The 27,685-nt window shown below is 36.4% G+C and overlaps 2 protein-coding genes across 6 annotated transcripts in view; one reads left to right on the forward strand and one right to left on the reverse strand.

Moving 5' to 3' along the window:
* Positions 1–3,286, forward strand: part of LOC144978242 (dual specificity protein phosphatase 3-like) — a 13,098-nt gene extending 9,812 nt beyond the window's left edge. For both annotated transcript variants that reach the window (XM_078924064.1, XM_078924065.1), the window contains one exon: positions 63–3,286. In XM_078924064.1, the coding sequence (XP_078780190.1) occupies positions 63–313 (251 nt within the window). In that variant the 3' untranslated portion in view covers positions 314–3,286. The remainder of the gene's footprint in view (positions 1–62) is intronic.
* A 5,183-nt stretch (positions 3,287–8,469) lies between these two features.
* LOC144978243 (uncharacterized) lies at positions 8,470–26,181 on the reverse strand. 4 transcript variants are annotated; one of them, XM_078924067.1, is made up of 5 exons: positions 25,751–25,761; positions 21,161–21,275; positions 17,967–18,121; positions 15,221–15,448; positions 8,470–12,740 (listed from the first exon to the last, which is right to left on the reverse strand). In XM_078924067.1, exons 3-5 carry the CDS (start codon positions 18,100–18,102, stop codon positions 12,316–12,318), a joined length of 789 nt encoding a protein of 262 aa, XP_078780193.1. In that variant the 5' UTR covers positions 18,103–18,121; positions 21,161–21,275; positions 25,751–25,761; the 3' UTR covers positions 8,470–12,315. The 4 variants fall into 4 exon arrangements, with proteins under 4 accessions (XP_078780193.1, XP_078780195.1, XP_078780192.1 ...); XM_078924069.1 differs by lacking the exons at positions 17,967–18,121; positions 25,751–25,761 and adding an exon at positions 26,080–26,181; XM_078924066.1 differs by lacking the exon at positions 21,161–21,275 and having other exon boundaries at positions 25,751–26,040.
* Between the last annotated feature and the right edge of the window lie 1,504 nt (positions 26,182–27,685).

Below are 27,685 nucleotides of genomic sequence, written 5' to 3' on the forward strand. Positions count from 1 at the left end.
TGTGAGCAATATTAATAGTATTGTAATCTGCAATTACTAATAGTATCCTTTCTTTGTTGCAGGCACAGTTTTTGTTCATTGTGTCCAAGGTGTCAGTCGTTCTGCTACTCTTGTGTTGGCTTATCTCATGCTGAAGTGCCACATGACTGCTCAAGATTCAGTGCGGATGGTCAGAGAAAAGAGGGAAATTTCTCCAAATCCTGGTTTTTTACAACAACTGTGTGATCTGAATGAGAGGTTGAAAAAGTCGGGTCATTTTGGATCTCATAGCATTAGAACTCAAAAGAATAGCAAGGAAGAGGAAGCAAAATAATGAAGCCCACATGATTTTGATTTATGATTTATTATATGTCTTTTACGTTCAATAAAATTTAGTTTATGGCATCTGATCTTGAACTTGAAACAAAGTCAAGCAGTATTAAGCATTGTCAGTGATGAGATATGTGACAATGATTGCCTCAGCATTGTGTTGAGATATTCATGTTTCGCTTGTACTCCACCTTAATGCATTACTTTGTTATCGTCAAAATGAGGAATGTGCCTTATTATTATTTAATTGCAAAAGTATTTGTCAACAAAACTATTATAAAATCTAAAATTCCACTTCACCAGTGCAAAATGTGCCAAGGCATTTTTAAAAAAATGATCTGTAACTTTTTAAAAATTCAGTTAGTTAAATAGTGTAGTCATTTTTTCTAAGGGTGTGTCCAATCCACCTCCATCAGTTTTTCCTTTTTCCTCTCCCGCTGGTTTCTGCTGTGTTCTTTTCCTTACTTCTTTGTTCTTAATCATGTCCGTCTATTTTATTCTGAGTAGTTTACGCATGCATCTGTTTACGAAAATCTGTCTCCACCTTATACACACCTGCAATGCATTCCAAATTTCATATTCATACAGTAGGACTGACTTCATGTTTGAGTTGAAAAGTCTTAGCTTTAGTCGAAGGGAGACTTCCTTAGTTCTGTTCAAAGATATGAATGCAACCTTTGCCTTTCCTATCAGTGCTTTCATCTCTGCTTCCATGCCTCCATCTTTGTCAATTATACTACTGAGATAGCAGAAAGTATCTATATCTTAAAGTTCCTGATCCTTAACTTTGATCTGTTTATATGGCTGTTTATATTTGTGGTTTTTGCTCGCATCTGGTCCTGGGTGTGAGACAGAAGAGACAGATCATCCAACTGTGTCCAGAGGGTCCACTGTATGCCATTTCTTCGCTCTTTGGAGGTTTCCTTTATTAGCCAACCAATGGCAAGGATGAACAGGAATGGTGAGAGCAAACATCCATGCTTGACACCCGTCTTAATTTCAAAGCTTTATGAGAAAATGTTTGTTAGACTTAAATCGCATCTGATTATTTCAATTAGTTTAGCTTGATTGTCTGATGTAAATTGTACTGTGGTATTTCTATTTAAGTGACTTGGTTCCAATTTTAAAATTTGCTGACGACACTGCCCTTCAAGGGTTAATACAGTAGAACTCGGAAATAGCGAGTTCGACGGGTCCACTCCTGATTACTCGCTATTGCCGAGTTCTCGCTGTTCCCGAGTTGCCAGGAAAGGTCACTCGGCCGTACAAAAATATGGAAAGACAGTGTGTGTGTGTGTGTTTGTTTGTGCGTGTGTGCCGGGCGTGCGTGCAAATGACTGTGTGTGGATAATGTGGGGTGAGGGCAGGGTTGAACGGCCTTCGTTAACTACGTAATGATGGCCACAGGTTGAAGTTGATCCACCCCTTCCATTTCCATCAAGATTTTTGGTGTTGTGTGTGTGTGGTGTGTGTGTGCGAGTGTTTGTATGCACTAGGCATGTTTGATGAGGTAAGCAAGCGCATCACTCAATCACTGATCCACTGAAATTTATGATGGTTCCACGCTCCCCTCTCTCGCTGATCGTGTCGTTTGTTAACGAATGCGACTCGCTGACCACCGATGCTGCGAAGGGAGGCATGTTGACATTCATGTTGGCTGCCAGTGCTTACCTCGCGCACAAACACACACACCCAACCCCCACCCGAATTTGTTTCGCCTACTATGTACTCTCGACTAGGCAACTATGTAATATTACTTGTAACGAAAAATAAGAAAAGAAAAGAAGCTAGGCTAAAAATATTTAAATCGCCCTCGTCTGTTGTTTTGCTTTACTTCGTTCGAAGTCCTAGGCTGGGGCAGGAAATGCTCGTTATTTCCGAGTTGACCTCTTTTTCATACTCGCTACTTGCATTTTATTGACTCAAATAAGAGAAAAAAACGGGGATTTAGATTGTACTCGCTATTTCCGAGTTCTCGCTATTTTCATGTTCTACTGTATTTCAAGACGATGAAATGGCATACCGATCTGAGATCGATAGATTTGTTGGTTGGTGTGAAGATAACTCCCTGAAATTAAATGTAGGAAAAACCAAAGAAATGATTTTTGATTTTAGAAATAACGATAACACAAATTTCATCAGTCCGCTCAAAATTAACAATCAGCTGTTGAGCAAGTTTTGGTTTACAAATATTTGGGTATTTTAATTGACAATAAATTGCAGTGGCATTTACAAACCGATGCTGTTATCTCTAAATTGAACAAAAGAATGTATTTTATTTGGAAACTTTCAGAATTTGACATAGACAAAACGTTATGCACACTTTTTTATAGATCCGTTTTGGGGACTGTTATTACTTTTTGTATTACAGCATGGTGTGGAAATGCCAGTATTTGCGACATAAAAAAAAATTGATCGGATAATTGATAAAGCCAAGAGTTATACTCACCCAATTTCAAATGTGGAAGAACTGTTCAAGAGATTTTGTCTAAGTAAAATGGAGAAAGTTATGAAGGATGGCGATCACCCCCTTCACAAATATATTAAGTTCTCCATGAGGAGCCGTCGCCTTATATCTATAAAAACAAAGACAATACGTCACCTTTATTCATTTTTGCCACATGGTGTTCGAATTTTTAACGCGCAACTGTGATTTAAATTAAATCTTTTAAATATACACACACAAATTCAGACTAAAGGCCAGAGGTATGGCCTAACTCAATTTATCAAATTAATATATAAAGTGTTGCTATTGGTTCTTGGTTGTATATTTTTATATTTTTGTGCATTTGCATATGGGTTCAAATCAGGGGTCATGGGGACAACATGTTTCGCTTTGTAAAATTTATATAATATATATATATATGTATACATTGTCGCCATAGATTCCCAACTTTGTGTTTATACATTTTTATGCATGTCACATCTGTAAACGAATTTCCATTTTTTTGGATGAATAAAGTATATATTATTATTATTGTAAGGCCTAACCTCTCTTTATACAAGACTTTCAATATCTCTACATAACAATCTAAATTGATGTTGACATCCTTTGGTGAAAATTCTTTGTGAATTGTAAGCCTAGAAAATGGTTAACATAACTTTTCCAGCAGCTGTTGCCAGTTTGCTTTCTTGAGGGATGGTATACTCAAAGTGTTTTTACTCCTTTTATTGAACTTCGATATCTGGCTCATATTGATGTATAACCAGATTTCATCACCCATCACAATTTGGCGTTAACAAATCTTCACCTCTTCAATACTGATGTTCCGAACAAATATCCTTTCTTTTCTGTTTCATTTACTCTGTGACCACTTTTGGGACCCACCTGGCACAGACCTTGGAATATTTTATGTTATTTATGATGTGGTTTACACTGCCGACTGAAATTCCAGCTATTTCTGAAATGTCTCACTGTAAGATGCGCTTATTTCCTTTGATCAATTCATCAACATGACATTGATACTCCACCCTTGACTTGGTGTTGAATTCTGACTCTTGCTACAAATATTATCTCTAAGAGAAGAGAAAAGACCTTGATATTTTCGTCTTTAACTTTAAAACATGTGATCCACCTTCTCACATTGCTGGGATGAACTGTAACATTGCTGGAAACTGCAAACAGTCGTTTATGAGTATCCACAGTCAACAGGCTACATCTTTCAGCCGTTAAGAATTTAATCACCACTATCTAATGAGACATAATTGTTTTCATTTCCACCAACATGTGAATCAAACAAGCTTTACATTTTCAATTATTCAAAGATGTTTTGCAATAAAACGCTGTCATCTGGCAACAATAATGTCAATTGCATGACGTTTTCATTGATACCAAATATTTCACATCACAATGTGATGCGTAAATTTGGAAATAGAGGCAAAATATATTGAACAATATAATAAGTTTCTATTTGTTATATTGTATTTCAAGTTTATTCTTCCTGTCTTTGACATAAAATAAGTCCATATATGTGCTCCACATGTTTGTGTTTTACAGGGTTAAAATTTATGTGACATGCATTTGTTTTTAGGGGTTTTACAGTGCTTGCAACACTTTGAGCCAGTGAAAATGAAAATGAATATGATCACCAAAGACAAAAAAGTAAGACAAAGGGGATATCTTGACCTGATATCAGAAGTACATCAAGAGCAAAATACAGTGGAGTCCGTCTATTCCTGTACTGTGGTTACATTTGTACCCCATGACCTGTTTTATGGTGGCTCTAAAATATTCTTCCACGGATTTTCCCCAAATTTGGACAATTCCTTTAAAATTATGAGTTATAGTGAAAAATTGTTTTTAAAAATGTGAGTTTTGAGATTTGAGATGCACATGCATGTTTCTCATGTCCGATTCTTGCACTGCGGGGTACAAATGTACACGAAATCTTAAGGAAAAACAATTTACTGATACCTGCACTGGAGGTACAAATGTACCTCATACCTACTACACATAAGAAAAATACAATTATTTCCTTTATATTGTGTTTCTAATCGAGAGCAATAGCTTATCTGTATAGCAAATTTTTGGTACTGGTATCGGGTCAAAAAGTGATGCTTTATATCTATGCACAGGGATTAAAATAAAAATCCCAGCCATTTGGTAAATCTGTTCAACACACAATACTCATTATCTTTCAGATACTAGGGGCAATCCCTCCACAATGTCGAAATAACAACTATGGGCAATCCCTCCACAATGTCAAACAGTGTCTTGAGATCTGCCATGTTCTCCTTCCAGGAGCCTGCATACAGCAAGCATCCAATGATGGCAGAGAGTTCATCCCTTCACTCTTCTTCCCTTTATGAAAGTACACTTTGTTTTAAAACTTGAGCTTTTACATAGTGAAATACCCGTTAAACGAGCACAAAGCGCTATGCAAGAGGTCCCTAGCCAACAGTAATGAGCGTGTATGACGAGACGTGATGCCCATTTGATGATATTACCTTTTTCCAACAGAAATAACGCATAAACGGCCAGGTACTCATTTTACTCAATGTGAGTAAGAGTCTTTTCCAAGGACTCAACTATACGCCGCTCAGAGCACATGAGTGAAAACAAAATCAATACTCACCAAAAAAACAGCCAAAATACAAAGCTTGCAGTGGTGGAGGTAGACATTGATAAAACAGACGTAATTTGGAACTGAGCAGAAGCAGATAACTTTAAGACTATGTTGTCTCTGCAAAGGTCAAAGTTACGTAACCACAGCACCTCCCTTATTCGCTAACGAGTCAAAATGACACTGGCTGTAGTGATCAGTATAGGGAAATATAATCTCTCAGCGAGGCCATGCGAGTGGTGAATGGGGTAAATTTCTCTTTGTTGGTTACCAGGTCAAAAAGACACAAGTGGCCTTGCTTGCGAATTTCATAGGGTGGTAAAAAAAAATCGTATAAAATACAACTCGGATAAAAAATTGTTTGTTTGTTTTTAAGGCTTTTACGGCGCTTGCATAACATTTAGGTTATATCAGCACCAGTAAAAAGGAAGAAAATGGGATAGTAAAAAGTACTAGGATTACAATTAAAGCACCCAAGAGAAAGTAAGACAAAGGGGAACTGGGGACAAATAGGGATCAGATGTAGATTCCAAGAGCATATCATCATTTTACTTAGTTTGAGATCACATGTCTCATTCGGACACAAACACAAAATCTAACAAAGAGGAATACACTCAAATGCTTACATTATACTTTTAAAATAACAAATATAATAATACATAACAGAGATATGATTTACAAGGAAAAAAATATCATCTCCCAAAAACAATAACTATGCATTTGACTGTTTCCCTCTCAGCTAGGACTCCGACCAGGGCCAGGACAAAACCAAGTAATCTCATTCCAAGACAAAGACAGAAAGCATGTTGGAAAACAGTTAAAAGGGGATAGAAGACACAGTATGTACCCCCCTGCCCACTATGGGAGGTATAAAAATTTGAAAACTACTTAAGACACAGAACAAAAAATGGTTGAGGTAAGCATATCTAGTTTCAAGAGTGTATTTATTTATTCAAAGACACAGTGTGGCTATGTGGTCTTGTGGAATGACACTCGCTTTCGGATCGGAAGGTCCTGGGTTCGAGCCTTGCTCGGCGCATAGTTGAGTCCTTGGAAAAGACTTTACTCACATTCCCTCACCGTACTCAGGTGTAAAATGAGTACCTGGCCGTTAACAGCATTGTCTTTGTCCGAAAAAATTATAATATTGCATAACAGGCGTCATGTCCGGTCTTACATGTTAAGTGTTGCTGTTGGCCAGGGACCCTTTGTAAAGCTCTTTGAGCATGTTTAGTGGATATTGCACTATATATAAAAGCTCAGTTTAAAGCTCGATTGTATACTGCATGGTGGTGGGCCTATAAGTATGAGACCCATGAGTGGCGGTAAAGGTTAAAAAATGTCTCATTACACAGGCGGTTTTGTCAAGATCATCTTCACAATTATCCATCGATAAACCACAGGTATAAATATCTAGTGGTTATCCATGTGTGTAATACCTAAATAAGAGTTTGACAAACTTAGTTAAATGGGTTTTACGGCAATTCCAATACATTTAGCACCAGTAAAAATAAATAATCAAAATTTCACAAATTTGCAGTTAACTCTTACAGTCTCCAATATTTTTGCTGCATATTCAGTGACAGACTGCATACCATTACCATACAAGATATGGGGAAGATAAAAGGACCAATTCAAAAATTGATTAGAAGTGGAGTAGATTCAAATAGCAGTTTATTGATGTCTAGTTAGAGACCACTCGAAGTAATAGGAAAGCCATTTGACTTCTTGCGGTTTGCAGACATCTTGTTGTTAAGATTGTTATAGCAGTTGTTTATTTTTAAGGATTTTATGGCATTTACGACATGTTAAGGTCATTTCAGCACAAATGAAAAGGAAGATGATAGAACAGTGAAAAAAGTTAGATCCAGCCATCAAGTAGCATAGAAAATGCAGGTCAAAGGGGATTAGTTCAAAAGAGATCAGATATAATATATATATATATATATATATATATATATATATATATATATATCCCCCTGTGGTTAGTCTGTGATGCTAAGCTGCTAATGCTAGAAGCTGTGGATTGTTAAAAAGTAATAAGCAAAAATGATAAAACAGCTTCAAAAGAGAACAAAATACCAAACTCTGCAGTGGAATAGCATAGTGCCAGGGCGGAAGTCCTTAGAACTTTAACGTTATTTTTAATAGGAGTTTGAGTTAAGAGACGAAAACTTTTGACATGGCATATAGACGGTCCAAAATATATATTCAGTTAAGACAAATTGATTCAAAGGATTACACAAATTTTTACAATTTTTGATAGAGGGACAGCTGAGAAAAAGCAGATAAATATGCGCCATTGATAACAAAATCTGACTAATATGTTTGACACCTTTTTATTCTACTTGAACTCCATGTCATAATTTTTTTGTTTTTCTATTTTTTTTAAATGCACAAAATTGGTTAATTATTCTGCCTTATTCTGCATGTCTCTAGTTACCAAGCGAACGAATCCTTTTGTTTAAAGTTCAAGATGCTATACAGAAAGGGAAATAAGTGCTTAAGTAAAATGTTTGTTTAATTTTGTTGTCGTTGTTGCTGGCTGAAGAAGGGTTTTGAGGCAGAAAGGTTCTGTTTGGTATTTTGTTCTCTTTTGAACCAGTTATGGTCATTTTCGTTTATTACTTGGTTAGTCTGAAAACACTTCAAAGTCCCACTCTAACCCCACTACAGGATCTCTGGAAAAGGATACATTCAAACGGTTACAATTATAATTATAAGCTTAACATTGAGCGTTACACTTTGGAAAAAATATCGTCCCTCTAATAAATAGATTCCGACTGTTTCCTTTTCACTGATTCTCAGATTTAAATAAAACACACAAAAAAGAATCCAGACAGGGCCTCGGCAAAACTAAATGGTCCAACTCTAGAAAAAGGACACAATGACAAAATTTTAATCATTGTGGTTTCGAGGTGTGTAGTTATGAACTTTGTTAAATGCAAGGTGGGTTTATTAGTGTCAAATAGAAGTTTTACAAAACCCAGAAATTTTTTAAGTTTTCGTTGAATCTGAGGTTTCATTGGATCTTAGGTCTCTTTATCCGAGAGGCACTGTGGTATTCTGCTATATACTGACATAATACATTTTGAAATTTTGGTTAGAAAATGTTTATTTCAGTTATCAATCATTTCAAAGGACCCACAACAAGTTAAAAAGTCTTTAAAGACTTTGGTGACTGATGACATCCATCCATCCATACATAAATACATATAAGAACTTGAGTTTTTATATAAAAATCTGGATCTTTTATCCAGCGCAATATCCACTAACTCAAAGCGCTTTACAAGAGGTCCTTAACCAACATGTAGGACGAGACATAACACCTGTTAGGCAATATCACAATTGTTCCGACAGAGACAAAAATTGAAAACGGTCAGGTACTCATTTTACACCTGAATACAGTGAGAGAAAGTGAGTAAAGAACTTTTACCAAGGACTCAACTATGTGCTGCTAGGAGCGAACTTGAAATCAGGACCTTCCGATCCAATGGCGAGTATCATACCAAAAGATTACAAAACAACACATACATACATGCATACATACACACACACACATATAGTGCAGCACAGAAATCTCGAACATGCAAGTCTCAAAATCACAGACATCTTGAACACAACTTCATTCCCTCTATTTTTATAGTATTGGCGACACAAAAATCTTGGACACTTTCGGGGGCCAACATGGAAATCTCGATCAAACTTTCACTTTCTTATTCCTTCTTTTGCCTCAAGTTTGCAAAGAAAGAAAATGAAAGCAATCATTGCTCTCAGTGTGGTGTTAAGTGACTTAGTTAATGTAACGAGCGTGTGTGTTTGTGAGTGTGGAGGGACTGCAAGGTATATTTGACCAGTGTCTTACACACATTCTGCGTCACTCAGTCCCATCATGGAAATCTTGAGCAAACTGGACTTTCACTTTCTTATTCATTCTTTCTTATAAATTCTTTTGCCTCAAGTTTGCAGTGAAAGGAAATGAAAGCAATCATTGCTCTCAGTGTGGCGTTTAGTGAGTTAGTAAATGTAATGAGCATGCATTTGTATAGAGAGGGTGTGTGTGTGTATGTGAGTGTGGAGGGGTTGCAAAGCATATTTGACCAGTGTCTTACACTTACACACACGCTGCATCACTCAGTCCCAGTACCAGTGCGAGACTAGCAAGAATGTGATGGCATGAGGCTATTATATCAAACTCAAATGAGTCATTGGGGGTGGGGTGAAAGGAGAGGAGCAGTGGAGATAAGTGAGGAGTGATAGCGATTAGGTACCGGATTCATAAGTAAAGACTTCACTTACTGATTATCAACAATATCAAAAAATTTTTATTCTCTATTGTCTTCTGGCACTTTTCTACTCACTTCATATCTTGTTGTTACCAACATAAGTGCCTGCTCCACTCACTTTTCTGAATTAAAAATTCACCCCATACACCGGAGCATACTCAATGTCTCAATCGTTTCTATGTTATATGTTTGTGATGAGAATATTGGCTATTAAGCTTAACTGCTGGTCAAAATTACTTCGCGATGGTGGTGAACGAATCGGCGATCTCAAGAAGTGGGTGAGAGAGGATCTAGAAATGACTTTGAGTTTGAAACGAATATTTTGTGTGTTCGTGGATAGCTCACACGGTAGAGCCACGCTCTCACCTGCCAGGCGGAGTTGTCGTACCAATAAGGTCGCAGGTTCAAACCCCACCACCGCCGCGAAAAAAAAAAAAAATTTTATTCTCTATTGTCTTCTGGCACTTTTCTACTCACTTCATATCTTGTTGTTACCAACATAAGTGCCTGCTCCACTCACTTTTCTGAATTAAAAATTCACCCCATACACCGGAGCATACTCAATGTCTCAATCGTTTCTATGTTATATGTTTGTGATGAGAATATTGGCTATTAAGCTTAACTGCTGGTCAAAATTACTTCGCGATGGTGGTGAACGAATCGGCGATCTCAAGAAGTGGGTGAGGAGGGATCTAGAAATGACTTTGAGTTTGAAACGAATATTTTGTGTGTTCGTGGATAGCTCACACGGTAGAGCCACGCTCTCACCTGCCAGGCGGAGTTGTCGTACCAATAAGGTCGCAGGTTCAAACCCCACCACCGCCGCGAAAAAAAAAAAAATTTTTATTCTCTATTGTCTTCTGGCACTTTTCTACTCACTTCATATCTTGTTGTTACCAACATAAGTGCCTGCTCCACTCACTTTTCTGAATTAAAAATTCACCCCATACACCGGAGCATACTCAATGTCTCAATCGTTTCTATGTTATATGTTTGTGATGAGAATATTGGCTATTAAGCTTAACTGCTGGTCAAAATTACTTCGCGATGGTGGTGAACGAATCGGCGATCTCAAGAAGTGGGTGAGAGAGGGATCTAGAAATGACTTTGAGTTTGAAACGAATATTTTGTGTGTTCGTGGATAGCTCACACGGTAGAGCCACGCTCTCACCTGCCAGGCGGAGTTGTCGTACCAATAAGGTCGCAGGTTCAAACCCCACCACCGCCGCGAAAAAAAATTTTTTATTCTCTATTGTCTTCTGGCACTTTTCTACTCACTTCATATCTTGTGATTATCAACAATGCAACGTGCTGGCTTTGTCTTCTTACTATAGGAACCTTATACCACCTCTGAATGAGACAAGGCAATATGGAGACCTTAGATCAAAACCACTCATTTTCACCTCCCTCACATTCTTCCTCATTTTGTTTATAAAATACTAAACACAGAAATCTTGAAAACACGGAAATCTCAAACATATATGCCCGGTCCCAACTTGTTTGAGATTTCCGTGCTGCACTGTACATACATACATACATACATACATACATACATACATACATACATACATACATACATACATACATACATACACACGTTACATACATACATCATAAATACTGTCATGACAGAATGGAATTTATGGCACTTAAATTAATCAGATAATTGTTTTATGAAAATATAATGCTAAGATTTCAAGCAGAGTAACTGGCAAGATCTTCTGAGAATTGTAACAAAACTGAAGATGAAAAAATTGCACTGCACATAATTTAAGTTGGTTAACATTTTCTCTGTTTTAAAATGATACTTTTGTTCCATCTAACAAATCAGATGGCTTTAAACTTTTTTTTAAAACGAAAGTGAAATATTGTTGTTGTTACTGCTGTTTTGTTATTATTACTATTATTATTATTATTATTATCATTATTATTATTATCATTATTATTATTATTATTATTATTATTATTATTATGAGTATTATTATTATTATTACGAGTATTATTATTATTATTTTATTATTTAATATTTATCTTTGTTTTTAGACATTATTATTATTTGCCAAACTCCTCATTTGTCCACACTGTTGAGAAAGGGAAAGACAAAATGTCTGCATCAATTTTTTTAAAAATTATCATTACTAAATTGGAACATAATCAACTTAACTCCACTCATGTTTTTTACTTTATCAAATTTCAAGCAGAAATTGCTTCATTATTACACCATTTGCTTTGGGGTACTTATTGCCCTGTAGTCTATTTAATATATGTATCAAAATAAATGAAACTTCACAAATGCAAAATAAATGATCCCAGAGGCCAGGCCAGAAATTAGACACTGCGACTGATTGTCATTAGGAAAGGTATTTTGCAAACAGTTTCTTCTATCTATCCAGTAAAGATGGAATATCTTGCAGAAAGGACTTTGCAATAGGCTTGCAATCTACAAAAAGGGCAACCAGCAATTGCTACCGCCCATTTGACGCTCCAGAGACTTGGGTAAACCCTGGCTCCATGAGCCCAATGGCTCTGAAATACTCCTTTTACCCTTATGTATCATATTATATAGGGAAAGTATCCACAATAAAACTTTTCAATGCCACAGTTTTCTAATTGACAGTTCTACAGATCATACGCACAACAGGTGCAAACCATCAATATCATGGGCAACTGTTATCTGTTGAGACAATACCACAAGTAATGCCTAAATGCCTACTGAGCACATCCTTGAAAACAAATCTTCTCTTGGCTTCATGAGCAATAAAATGTGGCAATATTTTCTGGATGTATTTGTCCTCATGGTCCAAACAATCTAGTGAAAATTCAATATGAACTCCAGATAAAATAGCAGTTCCCTGTCCAACTTGACATTTCACTATTGCCGCCGGGGTGTTTTCTAAGGTTTTATACTGCCCTAGAACCTCTGTGGTGTGTGTCTGTGAGGATGATTGACATTCAGGCATGAAATATCCTCCTCCTTCTAAATAGGTTTGAACCTCCATATTCTGATAGATGACAGGCACAGCATGAACACCTCGTCTGGAATTGTAGTCAAACCCTTGGAAGGCTGGTCCTATACATTTTCCTTTGAAAAATATAAATATAATTATAATCACAAATACAATATATTAACAAATAGATATATTTACGGGCACAAATATAAATAGAAACAAAGATAAATATACAATAATGGATTGTCCTCTCATCTATCTTGTTAACACTATCCTTATGTCATGACACAAGACCAAATGACTAGAGCTAAGATGGTCGCTGTTTCGGATAAGTAAGTAAGTAAGTTAACACTGTCCATTATTAATTGCAACGTTTTGTTTTTAGTTATTAAAGGGTTTTATGGCAGTTACAATACATTTAGGTCAGTTAAGCACCAGTAAAAAGGAAGAAAATGGATAGTCAAAAAAATTCTATCCATCATGAATTGCACACAAGAAAAAGTAAGAAAAGGGGAATGAATTAAATGGGGAGCAAATGAAGATTCCACGAGCACACTATCAGTGTGCTTAGTTTGAGATAACCTTAAAGTCTCATCTAGGCACGAGCACAGGATCCGACTAAGAGGAATACACTCAACTCAAATGCTAACACTTATAGATCATTATATATTCAAAACCAAAAAATATTACAACAGTACATAACAGAGAGATGATTTACAAGGGAAAAAATCAGCCAAGGACTCTGGCCAGGGTCAGGACCAAGCTAAGTAATCTCATTCCAAGACAAAGACAGAAAGCAATGGGAGGTCAAAATGGTTATTCAAGGGGTTTTGATAACCAATAGGTAGATTACCTCACAAGCAAAGGGTCAGGTATCGATCCTGGATGTAGGACTTTTTCAAACCAGGGGTTGCTAGCAGTTCAATTGTTACTGTCTGGTTAACAATATAAAAACCAGGATGAACTGCAGCTCCATGGCCCTTAAGGACTTTTTTCAAAAGTGCACTACCTGCCATGACAACAATGCTAGACAGTGTGCTTACAAGCATTCAAGGTGTCCAGCAAAAATTCATAGTAAAATTTACGACCTAGAAAATAAAAATATTTAATTAGCAAAATAAATTTTCTTCTGCAATCAATAGTTAATGCTCATACACTTTCTTTAAAACCCATCTCCAAAAACTTAAATATAGTTAATTCACGTGAAATTATGTGTGTTTATGAGAGTGGGGGGAGATGGAAAATGTAATATTTTGAAATACTTTTCTTTTCCTCTAATATGTTAGTTGGATAATATGCCACATGCAAAAAGTAATATTGGTAGTGGCAGTATTCGTAGTTATAGGATGTTAAAAGTTGTAGTTGTGGTAGTTGTGGCCCTGGTAGTGGTGAATGTAGTAGTAGTAGTAGTAGTAGTAGTAGTAGTAGTAGTAGTAGTAGTAGTAGTAGTAGTAGTAGTAGTAGTAGTAGTAGTAGTAGTAGTAGTAGTAGTAGTAGTAGTAGTAGTAGTAGTAGTAGTAGTAGATGACGCAGCAGCAGTCGTAATAGTTGTTGTAGCAGTGGTAGTGGTTTTAATAGTAGTAGCAGTGGTAGCGATGGTGGTAGTAGTAGTAGTATTAGTAGTAGTAGTAGTAGTAGTTCTTGTTCTAGTAGCAAGTGTGACGTATATATAAAATTGTCATCTCCAGAGAGCAGATGACAAAGAAGAGGATTGTGCGTGTGTGTATTGGGGGGGGGGGGGGGGGGGTATGTTGGGATTTGTCCATGGTCTAATCCTGCGTTAAGTTCACATGGGGGCACAGTACCCTAAAGACTTGATAAGGTGAGCCTCCCTCGATTGACAACGAGGAAGACCATCAATGCACATCACGTCAGATTGGCGTACGTGCCTATGATTTTCAAAATGGCGACCGCTAGATAAAGCCTCGTCATTTTTTGCATGCGTAATTTAGTTTTCTCAGATTTCAAGTTGTAATTCTTTGAATCAACTGATTTATGACTTTTTTAGAACCACAGATGCAAATTTACGACCTTTACACCAAGACACCAAATTTACGACTTGACAACCTTGCTGGACACCCTGACCATTCATTGTGCATATATAAAAATGGGCATGAATATAATGAAATCTTCGAGTAGGTCAAGTTGTGTGTGGCCTACAACCCATCGCTGATCCTCAATCATTTTCGCAGACTACCTGACTCAATTTGTGATAGACATATTTTTTTCATAGTAGTAAAGGAGATAGGCCAATCATTTTCATGGGTGGAATGGCGATTGTTGTGCAATGATGTTGCCAACGTTATCATATTGATAGTTACTTCAAAATGTGCTCTGAAGTGTGCAGTTCATCATGAATGCAAGAAACAAACTTCTTGGCAATTGGGGGCCTTCACCAAAGAGCACAGGAAAATAGTGTACTCCACAGTTGGTGAATAGACTGGTCTAGTGCCAATCCAGTTTATCTCAAACCTCTAGTTAAACAAAATATCAAATCTATGCTTTATTTTTTAAGCGAGGCTTCGTGTGAAATAAAGAGGTCAAAATTTATCAACATAAAAAAAGCTAAATGTGCTTGCCAAGAGTGATATATGTATTAATCTATCTATTTTACCTGTGTAAAACTTCAGGCTGCGCTTTCCAACCACTTCCAATGGCCCATTCATGTCAAACTCAATTGAATCACATGCAAAGTAAGCTCCTGCGCATATCCCTAAATAGGATCCACCTCCACTCACAAATTTACGAATGTTCTGCATTCCAGATGGGCCTAGAGATTCTATGAAACCCAAGTCGTAACCACCTCCAAAACAAATGACTTTAGCCTGAGACATCCAGTGATCTGAAATTGTTGATGGTTGTGCAATTGTAAATTTCTGACTTACAGGTAACCAATAGATCCAAATTATATTTTCTAAAATTAAATTTTGTTTTGGAAGAGATTTTGATCTTTTTTTTTTCTTCTGAGGATTATTTTTCTTCTTTTCTTATCAATCATAACAAAAGGGGGAGAGATACTAATAATAATAATAACAATAACAATAATAATAACAATAATAATAATAATAATAATAATAATAATAATAATAATAATAATAATAATAATAATAATAATAATACAGCCCAAGCCAGTATTTGGGATGCTGTTTAATTGGGACAGCCGCTTTATTGGAATAATTCCTTGAACGGAATTCGTTCTATATAAAAAGTCAAAACTCTTTCCAATTCCCAGCCCCTTAATTACAACAGCATAATGGGTACGAAATTTGACAATGACTGTCCCATAAGAGAGCTTTTTCTTGTCTTCATTTAAAACTATGGTTCATAAAATGCAAATTAGTCTAACGGGACAGTGAATTGGGTGGGTGGTCTACCCATTCATCACAGAGGTGTGAACAATAGAATTTGCCTGGATCCCTTGTCAGTGTCATTGACTGCCATCATCACGTTCATGGTCAGGTAAACTGATTGATGGTGCAATGGGTAAGGAGTGATGGCTTTGTCTGTTTCAAGGCTGTTTGTTCAAAGAGACGAATGGGTAGACAATGCATTCTTAACTTGTTGTTTACTTATGCACCCATTATGAGTGGCATAATTGTTAATTATTTTGTGCAGTTAATTTAAGCTATTATATAGGCACAATATCCACTAAACATGCTCAAAGTGCTTTACAAAGGGTCCCAGACCAAAAGACACATGTAACATGTAGAACAAGACATGATGCCTGTTAGGTGATATTACAATTTTTCCGACAGAGACAGCACTGTTAACAGCCAGGTATTCATTTTACATCTGAGTACGATGTGAAATGTGAGTAAAGAGCCTTTTCCAGGGACTCAACTATGTGCAGAGAGAGGCTCGAACCCAAGACCCCCGATCCAAAAGCAAGTGTCATACCAGAAGACCACATAGGTGAAAATAGATTTGTCTCTCACTGTTAGAGGTAGATTAAGGTGTCGTTTATTTTTCATTAAGACGTGAAATGTCATTGATAAACGTTGTTGCAATTACTGACATGCACCGTGATTATGACGAGATTAAAACAATGGTGAAGGTAGTCGGTCTATAAAACTCACCACATTGATAACCAATCATCCATTCTTGGACAATTCATCCAAGAACATGGCTTTATCAACAAGAAAAGACCTTACAATCACTGACAGAGTTAAAGTTATACAAGAAATTCAATATCCTGGAGCCATCTATACCAGCATTGCACAAAAGATGAAAATTGGAAAGTCGACATTCAGGTGAATTTTTAACAAAAAGAGGCCATTCTGAACCTGAATGAATCTTCCAGGCTTGGACTGTAATAATAATAATAATAATATAATAGTAATAATAATAAATAATAATAATAATAATAATAATAATAATAATAATAATAATAATAATAATAATAATAATAATAATAATAATAATAAAATATAATAATAATAATAATAATATAATAATAATAGAAGAGAAGAGAGAAGAAGAAGAAGAGAAGGAAGAGAGAAGAAAAGAAGAAGAAAGTAAGAAGAAGAAGAAGAAGAAGAAGAAGAAGAAGAAGAAGAAGAAGAAGAAGAAGAAGAAGAAGAAGAAGAAGAAGAAGAAGAAGAAGAAGAAGAAGAATTGTGATCATTTAAGATAACAAATAAATAACATTAAACAATAAATTGAGCAATCGGGATCCCATATAAAACCTGGACACAAGCACAGGACCTTTATCGAAATATGTACATTCAAATGCTAAAAGAGAGGGGGGGTGGGGGGGGGGGGGGGGGGGGGCTGGGAGTCAGACTGGTTTGATATTTACTGTGACATAAGACCCAAGGTCAAGGACGCTTCAGGCACTCTCATTTTTTTCCCATTTGCTCACTTGGTTAAAACTGAGGATCCTTTTAATATCAAACATTTGTTTGATAGTTAATATATATGGTTTCATTAAGTGTCTAAACAAAAGCATCTGATGATGCTAAGCAGAAGGGTGTACAATTTTTTTAATGTATATATCAAACAAATCTAAATATTGGAGACATTATCTAGAAACAATCACTTCATACGAAAACTGCATTTGATTGTTTTTATTCCGATGGAAAAATATAACCAGAGCCTAAATAAAGATTTTTAAAATTTCATTTAAGGACAATGACAGAAAGTTATATGAAAATGGATAGGTAATCTAATGGAGCAGTAGTGACAAGAGTCGACCTCCCATCCACTAAAAAACAGCTGAGGGTCCAAGCAAAGACATTTATCGAATTTGGGCCCGATGAAAAGTCTGGCAAAGGCTTGAGACAAGTGGAAAAGGCTGACTGCAATGATAATGAAGATGATGATGATGATGGAGGAAATGCCAATTTATATTTTTACATCACCCTCTTTCACTTCATCAGCTGAAATAAATCCTACACCATGAACACTTAGGTCGACCGTTTCCCTGAGGGATTGAAGGAAACTGCTAGTGCTTCCCTCTCTGCTACCTTTTCCACAATAGACAAGGATAGATGACATTCTCAATGGGAATCTTGCCCTAAGTTGGTAAAAAAAAAGGCTTATATATAAATAAAGGAGAAATGGGCATGTTTCATTATCATCAGGGGTGAGAATGACTGGTTACAAAAAAGGAGTGCATAGATCAAGACCCATCCATGCAACGATAACCTATAAATTTGAATTTCATTAAAATTTACTGACATGCAATCCAAAATAATGCGTCACGCAGCAATTTCTGACACCACTTGTAGGAATTTCAAAAGGTGAAAGTGTAATTACAACATAATGTGGTTGTAGTAATGGTGGTGGTAGGGATGATGATGTGGTGGTGGTTGTAGTAGTAGTGGTGGTAGGGATGATGATGTGGTGGCTGTAGTTGAAGAGGTTCTGGGGATGATAATGTGACATTATCTCAATCGTCTGTGGTGTTTCATTCATCCTGTTTTGTTGATAAAGGGGAAACCCGAAACATCCATTTTATCTGTTTTCGTATATTAAATTGAAGCGTACATTCAATTTCACATTGTTACTTAGTGGTGGTAGGGATGACGACGTGGTGGTAGTTGTAGTAGTAGTGGTGGTAGGGATGATGATTATGTGGTGGTGGTTGTAGTAATTGTGTTGGTAGAGATGATGATGATGATGATGACGATGATGATGTGGTGGTGGTTGTAGTAGTAGTGGTGGTAGGAATGATGACGTGGTAGCGGTTGTAGTAGTAGTGGTAGTAGGGAGGACGATGTGGTGGTAGTTGTAGTAGTGGTGGCGGTAGGGATAATGATGTGGTAGTGGTTGTAGTAGTAGTGGTGGTGGTAGGGATGATGATGTGGTGGTAGTTGTAGTAGTAATGGTAGTAGGGATGATGATGAAGAGGTATTTGTAGTAGTAGTGGTGGTGGGGATGATGATGTGGTGGTAGTTGTAGTGGTGGTGGTAGGGATGATGATGTGGCAGTAGTTGTAGTAGTTGTGGTGGAAGGGTTGATGATGTGGTGGTAGTTGTAGTGGTTGTGATGGTAGGGATGATGATCAGTGATGATAATGTCAATTTGTCAAAAAGGGGGAAAATGTATCAGTCCACAGGGCAAACTCAAGTGGAAATGCAAAAATTACATATGTATACAATATGATAGTTACATAAACATTATAATAATATATTCCTTTTATTCTTTTATAAATATTTAATGAATTGTCCTTTCCCGAAAATGATTTTAAAAGCCCACAATATTAATCATTAAATTGAATTAAATTGAGCTTTATATAACGCAATATCCACTTTATGTGCTCAATGCGCTTTACAAGGGGTCTCTGTTCAACAGCAACATTTAACATATAGGATGGGAGATGACGCTTGTTAGGCGATAATACAATTATTCGGACAAAGACAATGCTGTTAACAGCCAGGTACTCATTTTACACCTGAGTATGGTGAGAGAATGTGGGTAAAGAACCATTTCCAAGGACTCAACTATGCGCTATACGTGAGGGTCGAACCCAGGACCCAGAATCATACCGCTGATAAATGATAAATTTTTGGCCCAAGGGCTAGAAAGTATTTGTTTTTACTTTACAAAATTCACTGCAACATGGTGGTTATGAAGTTTATAAATTAGACTCTTGAATATCTAACAGATGCAAAACATCGTCTATCCAAAGAAAGGGAAAACAGCAAATTAAAAATAATTTGAACAATTGCCTTCCGAGTCAATCGTCACCCTTGCTTATGTAATATTTTATCTTTCTATGCCAAGATTACTTCTAAAAACATAACATGAAGGAAGAGAGAGAGAGAGAGAGAGAGAGAGAGAGAGAGAGAGAGAGAGAGAGAGAGAGAGAGAGAGAGAGAGAGAGAGAGAGAGAAAGAGAGGAGAGAAAGAGAGAGAGAGAAAGAGAGAGAGAGAGAGAGAGAGAGGAGGGAGGGAGAGAGAGAGAGAGGGAGGGAGAGAGAGAGAGAGAGGGAGGGAGAGAGAGTGTGTGTGTGAGAGAGAGAGAGAGAGAGAGAGAGAGAGAGAGAGAGAGAGAGAGAGAGAGAGAGAGAGAGTTAGTTATGAATTGATTTACTAATCACCCTGACTGACACCATAAAAGTGCAAGTGTCACCAAAATTTCTACAATGAGAGAGAGAGAGTTCTGAATTGATTTTCTATTTTTTTTTTCCAATCCTACCCAACATTATTCATCAATCATCCAAGGTCATCACAGGCATTGTGTCACTTTTGACATATGGTGCACCCTGGCTGACGCCATAAAAGTGCAAATGTCATCAAAATTTATGCAATGAGCACAGGTGTCAAAATTTTACACCAGACACGATTTTTTTCAGCGGAACATTTCAAATAAAATCCCAAAATTCTGCGGAAGATTATCATCATTGGATGATGTGGTGGTAGTTGTAGTAGTGGTGGTGATAGTTGTAGTAGTGGTGGTGGTAGGGATGTTAATGTGATGTTGGTTGTAGTAGTAGTGGTGGCAGGGATGATGATGTGGTGGTGGTTGTAGTTGTAGTAGTGGTAGGGACGATGATGTGGTGGTGGTTGTAGTAGAAGTGGTGATAGGAATGATGATTTGGTGGTTATTGTAGTGGTGGTTGTAGGGATGATGATGTGGTGGTGGTGGTTGTAGTGCCAGTGGTGATAGGGATTTTGATATAGTGGTTGTGGTAAGTCTTTTTAAAAGGCGGAATTGTGATGGTAATGGGCGGAGATAAACCACCAATTAGGCGGAAATCTGCCCTTAGGCGGAAGATTTTCAGCCCTGATCATGTACAATCATGTCTCTCTAATCTGAAATTCTACAATCCGGAAGTCTCCATTTTCCTAACTGGTTGCAAGGGACATATTTCTTCTTCTTTTTTGTCCTTGTTTCCGGATTCAAGCACTTATTTTGGGAAAAAGCCATTACAATGTGGAGGATCTATGACTTTACAGCCTAAAGATCACAATGACCGGCACAGTCTGTCTGCCTACCTCTAGTTCAATGCAACCAACAATCAGTTGATGTATAATCTGATTTAAAACACTGTCACATCCAAGGTAACCTATTTGTCAAACCAGTCCAGTCATTGACAGACAGCCTCACCTTCTAAATCAGCGTGGCATATGCGTATGCAATAATCAACAGGCATCCATCATGTCTGACTGGTCAGTTTATCCAACCCTCATCACTTGATTTTGATCTCACTGGCATTTACAGTCTATATTATTTTCAAATGAGGTAAAGGGGGAACACAAAATTAAAAGACACATCCTTACATTATGCAGCTAATTCTGTAATAGTTTTGAAAATAAAAATAAAAAGTCGTTTCTTTCGATTATATTAAGATGATATGGAGAAATAATCTTTTCTTTTTTTTCTTCTTTAAAATTAAGGTTGAAAAAGAATGGATCTTCATGTATATACCATAGATTTAATCATACCAGCTTTTGTAGTGTCAACGCATAGAATTTGTTTACCATAGTTTACATAAAAAATTTTTTAAAAGAATTCTGTACTCTCATCTTTTAAATGCTATTGAAAATCTGTAAATTTTTTATAAATTGTTATTGTATGCAATGTATATTGAGCGCCTAGAGCTATATTGTACATCATCATCATCAATATTATTATTATTATTTATTATTATTATAATAAGATAATGTCATTCCGCTCTTTATTTTTATTCTTAGACTGCCAGTTTGGTGATAACTCTAACTATAATAAATAACCAGAATATGTACATTTAAAGGTACGCCTAGTTTTGTATGTTGGTCTGTTTCATCAGGTGGACGAATGTGAGTATTTTACCTGCATAGCATTAATAAGATGTACTTTTGAAAAAAGGGAAAAGTTTTTAAAATTTACTGTCTCTCTCTCTCTCACACACGCACACAAACATAAACACACACACATAGCATAAACACGCTAACAATACAATAATTTGTTGTTATTGCAAAGCTGCCTACTTGAAATTTCAAAAATTCATAAAGGAAAAAAAAGAAAAGTCACATTAAATAGCTTTAGAAATAAATTATTTGTGCTCAGCATAATAAAAAAAAAAATGCTCCAAAGTCCTATAAAAAGGATCAAAGGAACAAAGCTTTCCTTTTCAACAAGGTTTATTGAGTCAAAGAATTGAATACAGTTCAATAGCTGGAGACAAAATTCGCATTTCTACGGATTTTTTCGTAGTACTAGGCAGGTCTGCTATTGATTCACAAGCACATAAAATTATTTTACCAAACAAGTATCTTATATGTATCTATATATACATATTTAAATTGCATGTTGATTCTTTTTCCTGCAAACATAGTCGTAATTTTTGACAATTGATGTTATAAATAGGACCGCTAGAGTTAGCCAACTGACATTATTAGCATAATTTGCGAATGGTGGCCACAAAAAACAATGCTATTAATAGCTGGAACAAGAATTTCTGGCCACCAGGGCTGGCTTTTTTCCATTATACTGAGATGGTAAAGTTGAACTCTTTTCCAGGGTTGTAGGACTGCTGATTTGAGCATAGCATAAAATGGTGCTCGTGGTTTAGTGTGACCAAATGAAAGTGAGAGGTGTCAGTCACACCATCAGACCACATCACAACTCTTTGCAAGGATATGATATTGCTTAGGGCATTGAGGCTGGTTGTCTGACGTATGTGTTTTATTTAAAAGGCAGAATGTGTCGGACCTGGACAAAAATCATTGTCTTAAATTAATTTTTTTTTTATTAAAAAAAAATTACGCTCATTTTATTTCTAAATATGAAAATAGAGGGAGTACAAGGCAACAAAACAACCAACAAAGCCACGCCACTGAATACACACCAATGGAGGTATGGGCAAAGATGTTGCATCAAGAACTGGTAAAGCCCATACAGCCTCTCAAGTCCCGACAAAAATTTGGAAATAAAAAGACATCCAGATCTCAATATAATTTTTTTTAAATTAGGACCAATGTAAAGTCTATATCATTGCATGGATCATAAACATGGAGGACAACCAAAGGCTTAAAGAGGTCTGTCTCATTTACCGACACTCAGTATCAGTTCCAGACTGGGATTGGCTGGGTTGCTTGCAAATAGACAGTCTCACACATAGTAGGTGATGTAGGGAGCGTTTCTCGTTAGCCTATTTGTTGCCAAGTCATATTGATATAGAGAATTCCTGTTTCCAGTATCGGTACTGAGACACGATATGACCCCTGACATCACGACTCTGACCAATGATAATTCACAGGAAGCCATTGGATAATAATTTCAGATTTTTGGGGTTGTTATTTTACACAGTGGGATATCTCTGCATTTTCATTGACTGTTGTGTTTTACATCACTGTAAGATATCTTCACCGTTCATAAATTGTATTATTTTCTTTTTATGACAAATTATTGCCAGTATAGATGGTTTACAATGTCCATGTAATTGTCTTGTGGTAAAATTTATGTCAATATATGCGATCTTTATTTAGTAATGTTATATAAAGAAAAAAATGGGACTTTGATGTCATGTTAATATAAGTGTCGATATATCCACTCTGTACTGTATACAAATCAGAGAGAGCAAGCAGAGATCAATTAGCCATACACTTAAAAATCTACCTACAACATAACAAGACAAACTCTAACATGGGATCCCAAAAAAGGAAGACCAACGACCAGAATAGTTGGTGACGGAGCACACAATGGAGGAAGCAGAGATGGGTGGATACACATAGAAGCAGATGGAGAAGACAGCCCAAGGAAGAGTCAAATGGCGAAGCATCATTGATAGCCTATGCTCCTACTGGGGAGCAGTTAAAAGTCAAGTAAGATTTATTATCTGTCAACTGCGTCGAGCCACCTTTAAGCATGAAAACAAATATTTTATGGCTGACTTTAAACCCTCTAAATTTCTGGTTGATAATGTAATTAATGTAACTCGAGTATCACATATCTATCCTCGATAAAAAGATTACCCGACCCCATAGGGGGCCCTCTAGGCCAAATGGCAAAACATCAGTAAGTAAACAATGCATGTGTATCAATCAGGTTATCACATACTTTTAAGAATAAACCAACAACTGTCGCAGATTAAACGAGGACTAACTATTTACTCCTACACAGGGTCAATAAGAAAATATGGTCATCTGAAACAGAATCGGTTGGATGGAACGGTCATTATAATTATAATACTCAACCCAAATCACTAAAAGTTGTGGTTCTATGGTTGACACTTTGAGGCTAAAGGAATAAGAGATTGGGGGGGGGGGGGGGGGGTCAAATGCATGCTGCTAATTTTGGTTGAGGTTCTTTTACAAATAATGATTACATCTGAGAAATGCCGTATTTGTATCTATTGTATAAATAGAGAAGTGTGCCCACAAAGACAACTTAACCCCTTAAATGTCAATTTAAAAAATATATTATATAAAATGTTCCTTCCATTTTGAAAAGATTTATTGCGACATGTACATACATGCAAGGCTGACATCTCAATGGACAAAATTTTGCATAATTTTTTGAGATTTCCAGTACAACAATGAGCCCAAAATAAATTGGGTTATCAGACCTACAAATAAGTGCATGTCGATTAATTGTGATAAAAATGTCCTTTTAAAAAATATCAAAGTGAAAAAACAAAGTGGCAATTCGGACTCGAGTCTGAATAGTCTCCCATGGCTATTCGGACTCAAACTCCAATGTGAGCATACAGAGGAGAGGACGACACAATGTGGGCAGTAAGCAGAGGGTGGAACCGATATAGAAGATTAGAAAAAAGAGTTCAGAAGAAATCTTGTTTTGCCCATATCACACTGACTCAGCTCATACCCCTACTTTGACTGTAGAAGGATTGTTGCCCGTCTCACATTATCGGTATCAGAATATGTAATTTTTAAATTATTTATTTTTGTCCTGATTTTATTTGGACATCCTGTTACTGACTTTTGATACTTTTGAAGAGTTTTAACTCATTTCTTAATTTCTATCTGGACTTTCAATTTATCTATGATTCTGTCTTTCTCGTCAAATAAAGCGAGTTTGGATTACCTTTTGATAGATATTAAAATCGTAATTATGATTTACATTGATTTTATATTTTATGTAATTCTGAATAAATTAACAAAACAACAAACAAAAACTATACTGCCATGGGAGACTCTTCAGACTGAGTCCGAAAAATCTGTTGATTACAATGCGCATTGGAATTTGTGTCCGAATAGCCACGGGAGACTATTCAGACTCGAGTCCGAATAGCCGCAGCTGTGAAAATATCATTGGCAGATTTGAGTTGTAAAAAAAATCTGATCTTTGAATTTTAGATGGAACGTAATTATGAGCTTGATTTAACACTAATATAATCATAATAGTAATAGATAGACAATATGTTTTGCGTTGGTTTGAAAGTATTTCCATTACTATTACAACCTGCAAATAAGTACACGTCGAAGTCGGTCAGTCCTCTGGGTGACCACCTTTTGACTTCGTTCTTTGGATCTATCTAGGACAATGTTCAGTAGAGGTAAAGGCCTAAAAGCATAGGAAATATAAAAATAATCAAAACCTAGCCTAAACCAGTAGAAGTCTAAGCAACCACACGTCACCACTTGTTTCAAGCTAGCAGTCTCAAATTCAGACTGAATCACAAAACTAGTAAACGACACGCATAAAATTATTTGGGGAGATTAAAAGAAGCGGTTCTTAAGTTGCGTTTCAAACCTTTGCATGACGTGAGGTCAGGTAAAAATCGTTGAAAATGGGGATAATAAAAGGTTTGTTTCAATCAAATTTTGTATGTGTGAGGGTCAACTATGGCACTTATGACCTCACAAAGATCATGGGTCAAAGGTGATCTAAAGGCCAAACACCGACAGTCACTGCCTCTCTATTCTATTTTTCGTCTTGCTCACAATAGTGATTGCTTCTCACTAAATTATAGATAGTTCGAAGTTGACGTCACTCAGGTCTTTGTTATTGTTTGTTTTTTTAATTTTTTTTTTTGCCATCCGCGTTTATGAGTAATTCTCACTAAACTGTATTAGCCTTACTATAAACGATCATGATTACACAAAGTTTTGTGTGTTGGTCAGTTATACTTCAAAAGGTTTCGTTTTTCCTCAAGTTCTTGATCACCGTAAAATGTATAATGGGTTTCATATCGACCTCTCCCTGACTCAAAATTTATTTTAAAATATTTTTTTAAATGAATAACAACACAGCATTTATAAAGCGCAATATCCACTAGACGTGCTCAAAGCGTTTTAAAAGGGGTCCCAAGCAAAGAGCAACACTAAACATGAAGGTGCGAAATCAAAATATATTTTTTTTCAACAGAGACAACGAACGGCAATGTACTCATTTTACAACTGAGTACGGTGAGAGAATGTGAGTAAAAAGCCTTTTTCAAGGACTCAACTCTGCTCCACTCGAAGCGGGTCTCGAAAACAGGAGCTTCCGATCCGAAAGCGAGAGTCATACCACTAGGCCCCATCACAGAACAGGGAGGGGCGTTGTTCTGTCGACCACATAGCCTCACAGCGGAAATCCGAAAAAAAAAATTGTCCACTTTTTTATACTGCCCGATCGCCTAGAAAAATATTAAGCAACGCGGGATTTGCTGTGCCTTCTATCTCCCATTAGCTGTTTTCCGAGTTGTTTTCTATTTTTGTCTTGGAATGAGATTACTCACTGGAGTCCTTAGCTGAAAGGGGATTAGTCAAATGTGTAGTTTAATTTTGGGAGATAATTTTTTTCCTTGTAAATCATCTCTCTGTTATGTATTGTTATATATGTGTATTATCTTTTAAAATCTATTTATTTTTTAATATCATGTTCTGCAAGCATTTGTGAGTCATATTCCTATAGTGGGATCCTGTGCTTACGTCTGGATGAGATTTTTAGGTGATCTCAAACACCAATAGTGTGCTCTCGGAATCTGCAATCGAATGCGGTTTCCTCGAACTCATTCGAGTTTCCCCGACTTTTTTCCTCTGATTATTCGTTGCTATCATTCCATTCTTTCTTGAACTATTTTTACCCGAAACACGGATTCCTCAAATCAATTTCACCCTTTAAATAAACATTTAAAAAAAAAAAAAACAAAAAAAAACAAAAACAAAAATAATAATAATAATAATAATAATAATAATAATAATAATAATAATAATAATAAAATAATAATAATAATAATAATAATAATAATAATAATAATAATAATAATAATAGGAAAAAACAAACAAACAAAAAACAACCCCTTGTATCATGTGTATAAATTTATCACCATCAACATATCAATAAAGCAAATATATAATAAAGTTTCCCTTATTCATCCTCAATTGGTCAGAATCAGCGTGGGTGCGCAACCGGATGCGCGGGTTGACGGAGGTAGGAAACAATAACAAACCCACATGGTTGCCATTACCTCCACCATCATTCTCGCTCACGGTTTGTGGAAAGCACTTCATTACAGGCACGTAATAGTGAATCTAGTTTTTGTTTTGAACATTTCTATTATTATTCTTTGTAAATTGACCCATATTAAAAGAAACATACAAACAAAACAGGCATGACCAGTCACTAACAATGCCGTGTAGTGTGTAGACAGTAACACAGTACGGTGAACATGACTGACACTGGGATCGGAATGTCGGAACC

The sequence above is a fragment of the Berghia stephanieae genome, chromosome 8 (assembly GCF_034508935.2).
Source record: "Berghia stephanieae isolate SIO BIC M18660-M18661 chromosome 8, UCSD_Bste_1.3, whole genome shotgun sequence".
NCBI lineage: Eukaryota > Metazoa > Mollusca > Gastropoda > Nudibranchia > Aeolidiidae > Berghia > Berghia stephanieae.

Bases quoted from the DNA above. Each gene is read 5' to 3' on its own strand.
- LOC144978243 (XM_078924066.1), bottom strand. The intron at 15,449-17,966 runs GTGATGTAAAAA...CAACAATTTCAG, and splicing joins AGCTGATGAAGTGAAAGAGG to ATCACTGGATGTCTCAGGCT. The intron at 12,741-15,220 runs GTAAAATAGATA...TATTTTTCAAAG, and splicing joins CAGCCTGAAGTTTTACACAG to GAAAATGTATAGGACCAGCC.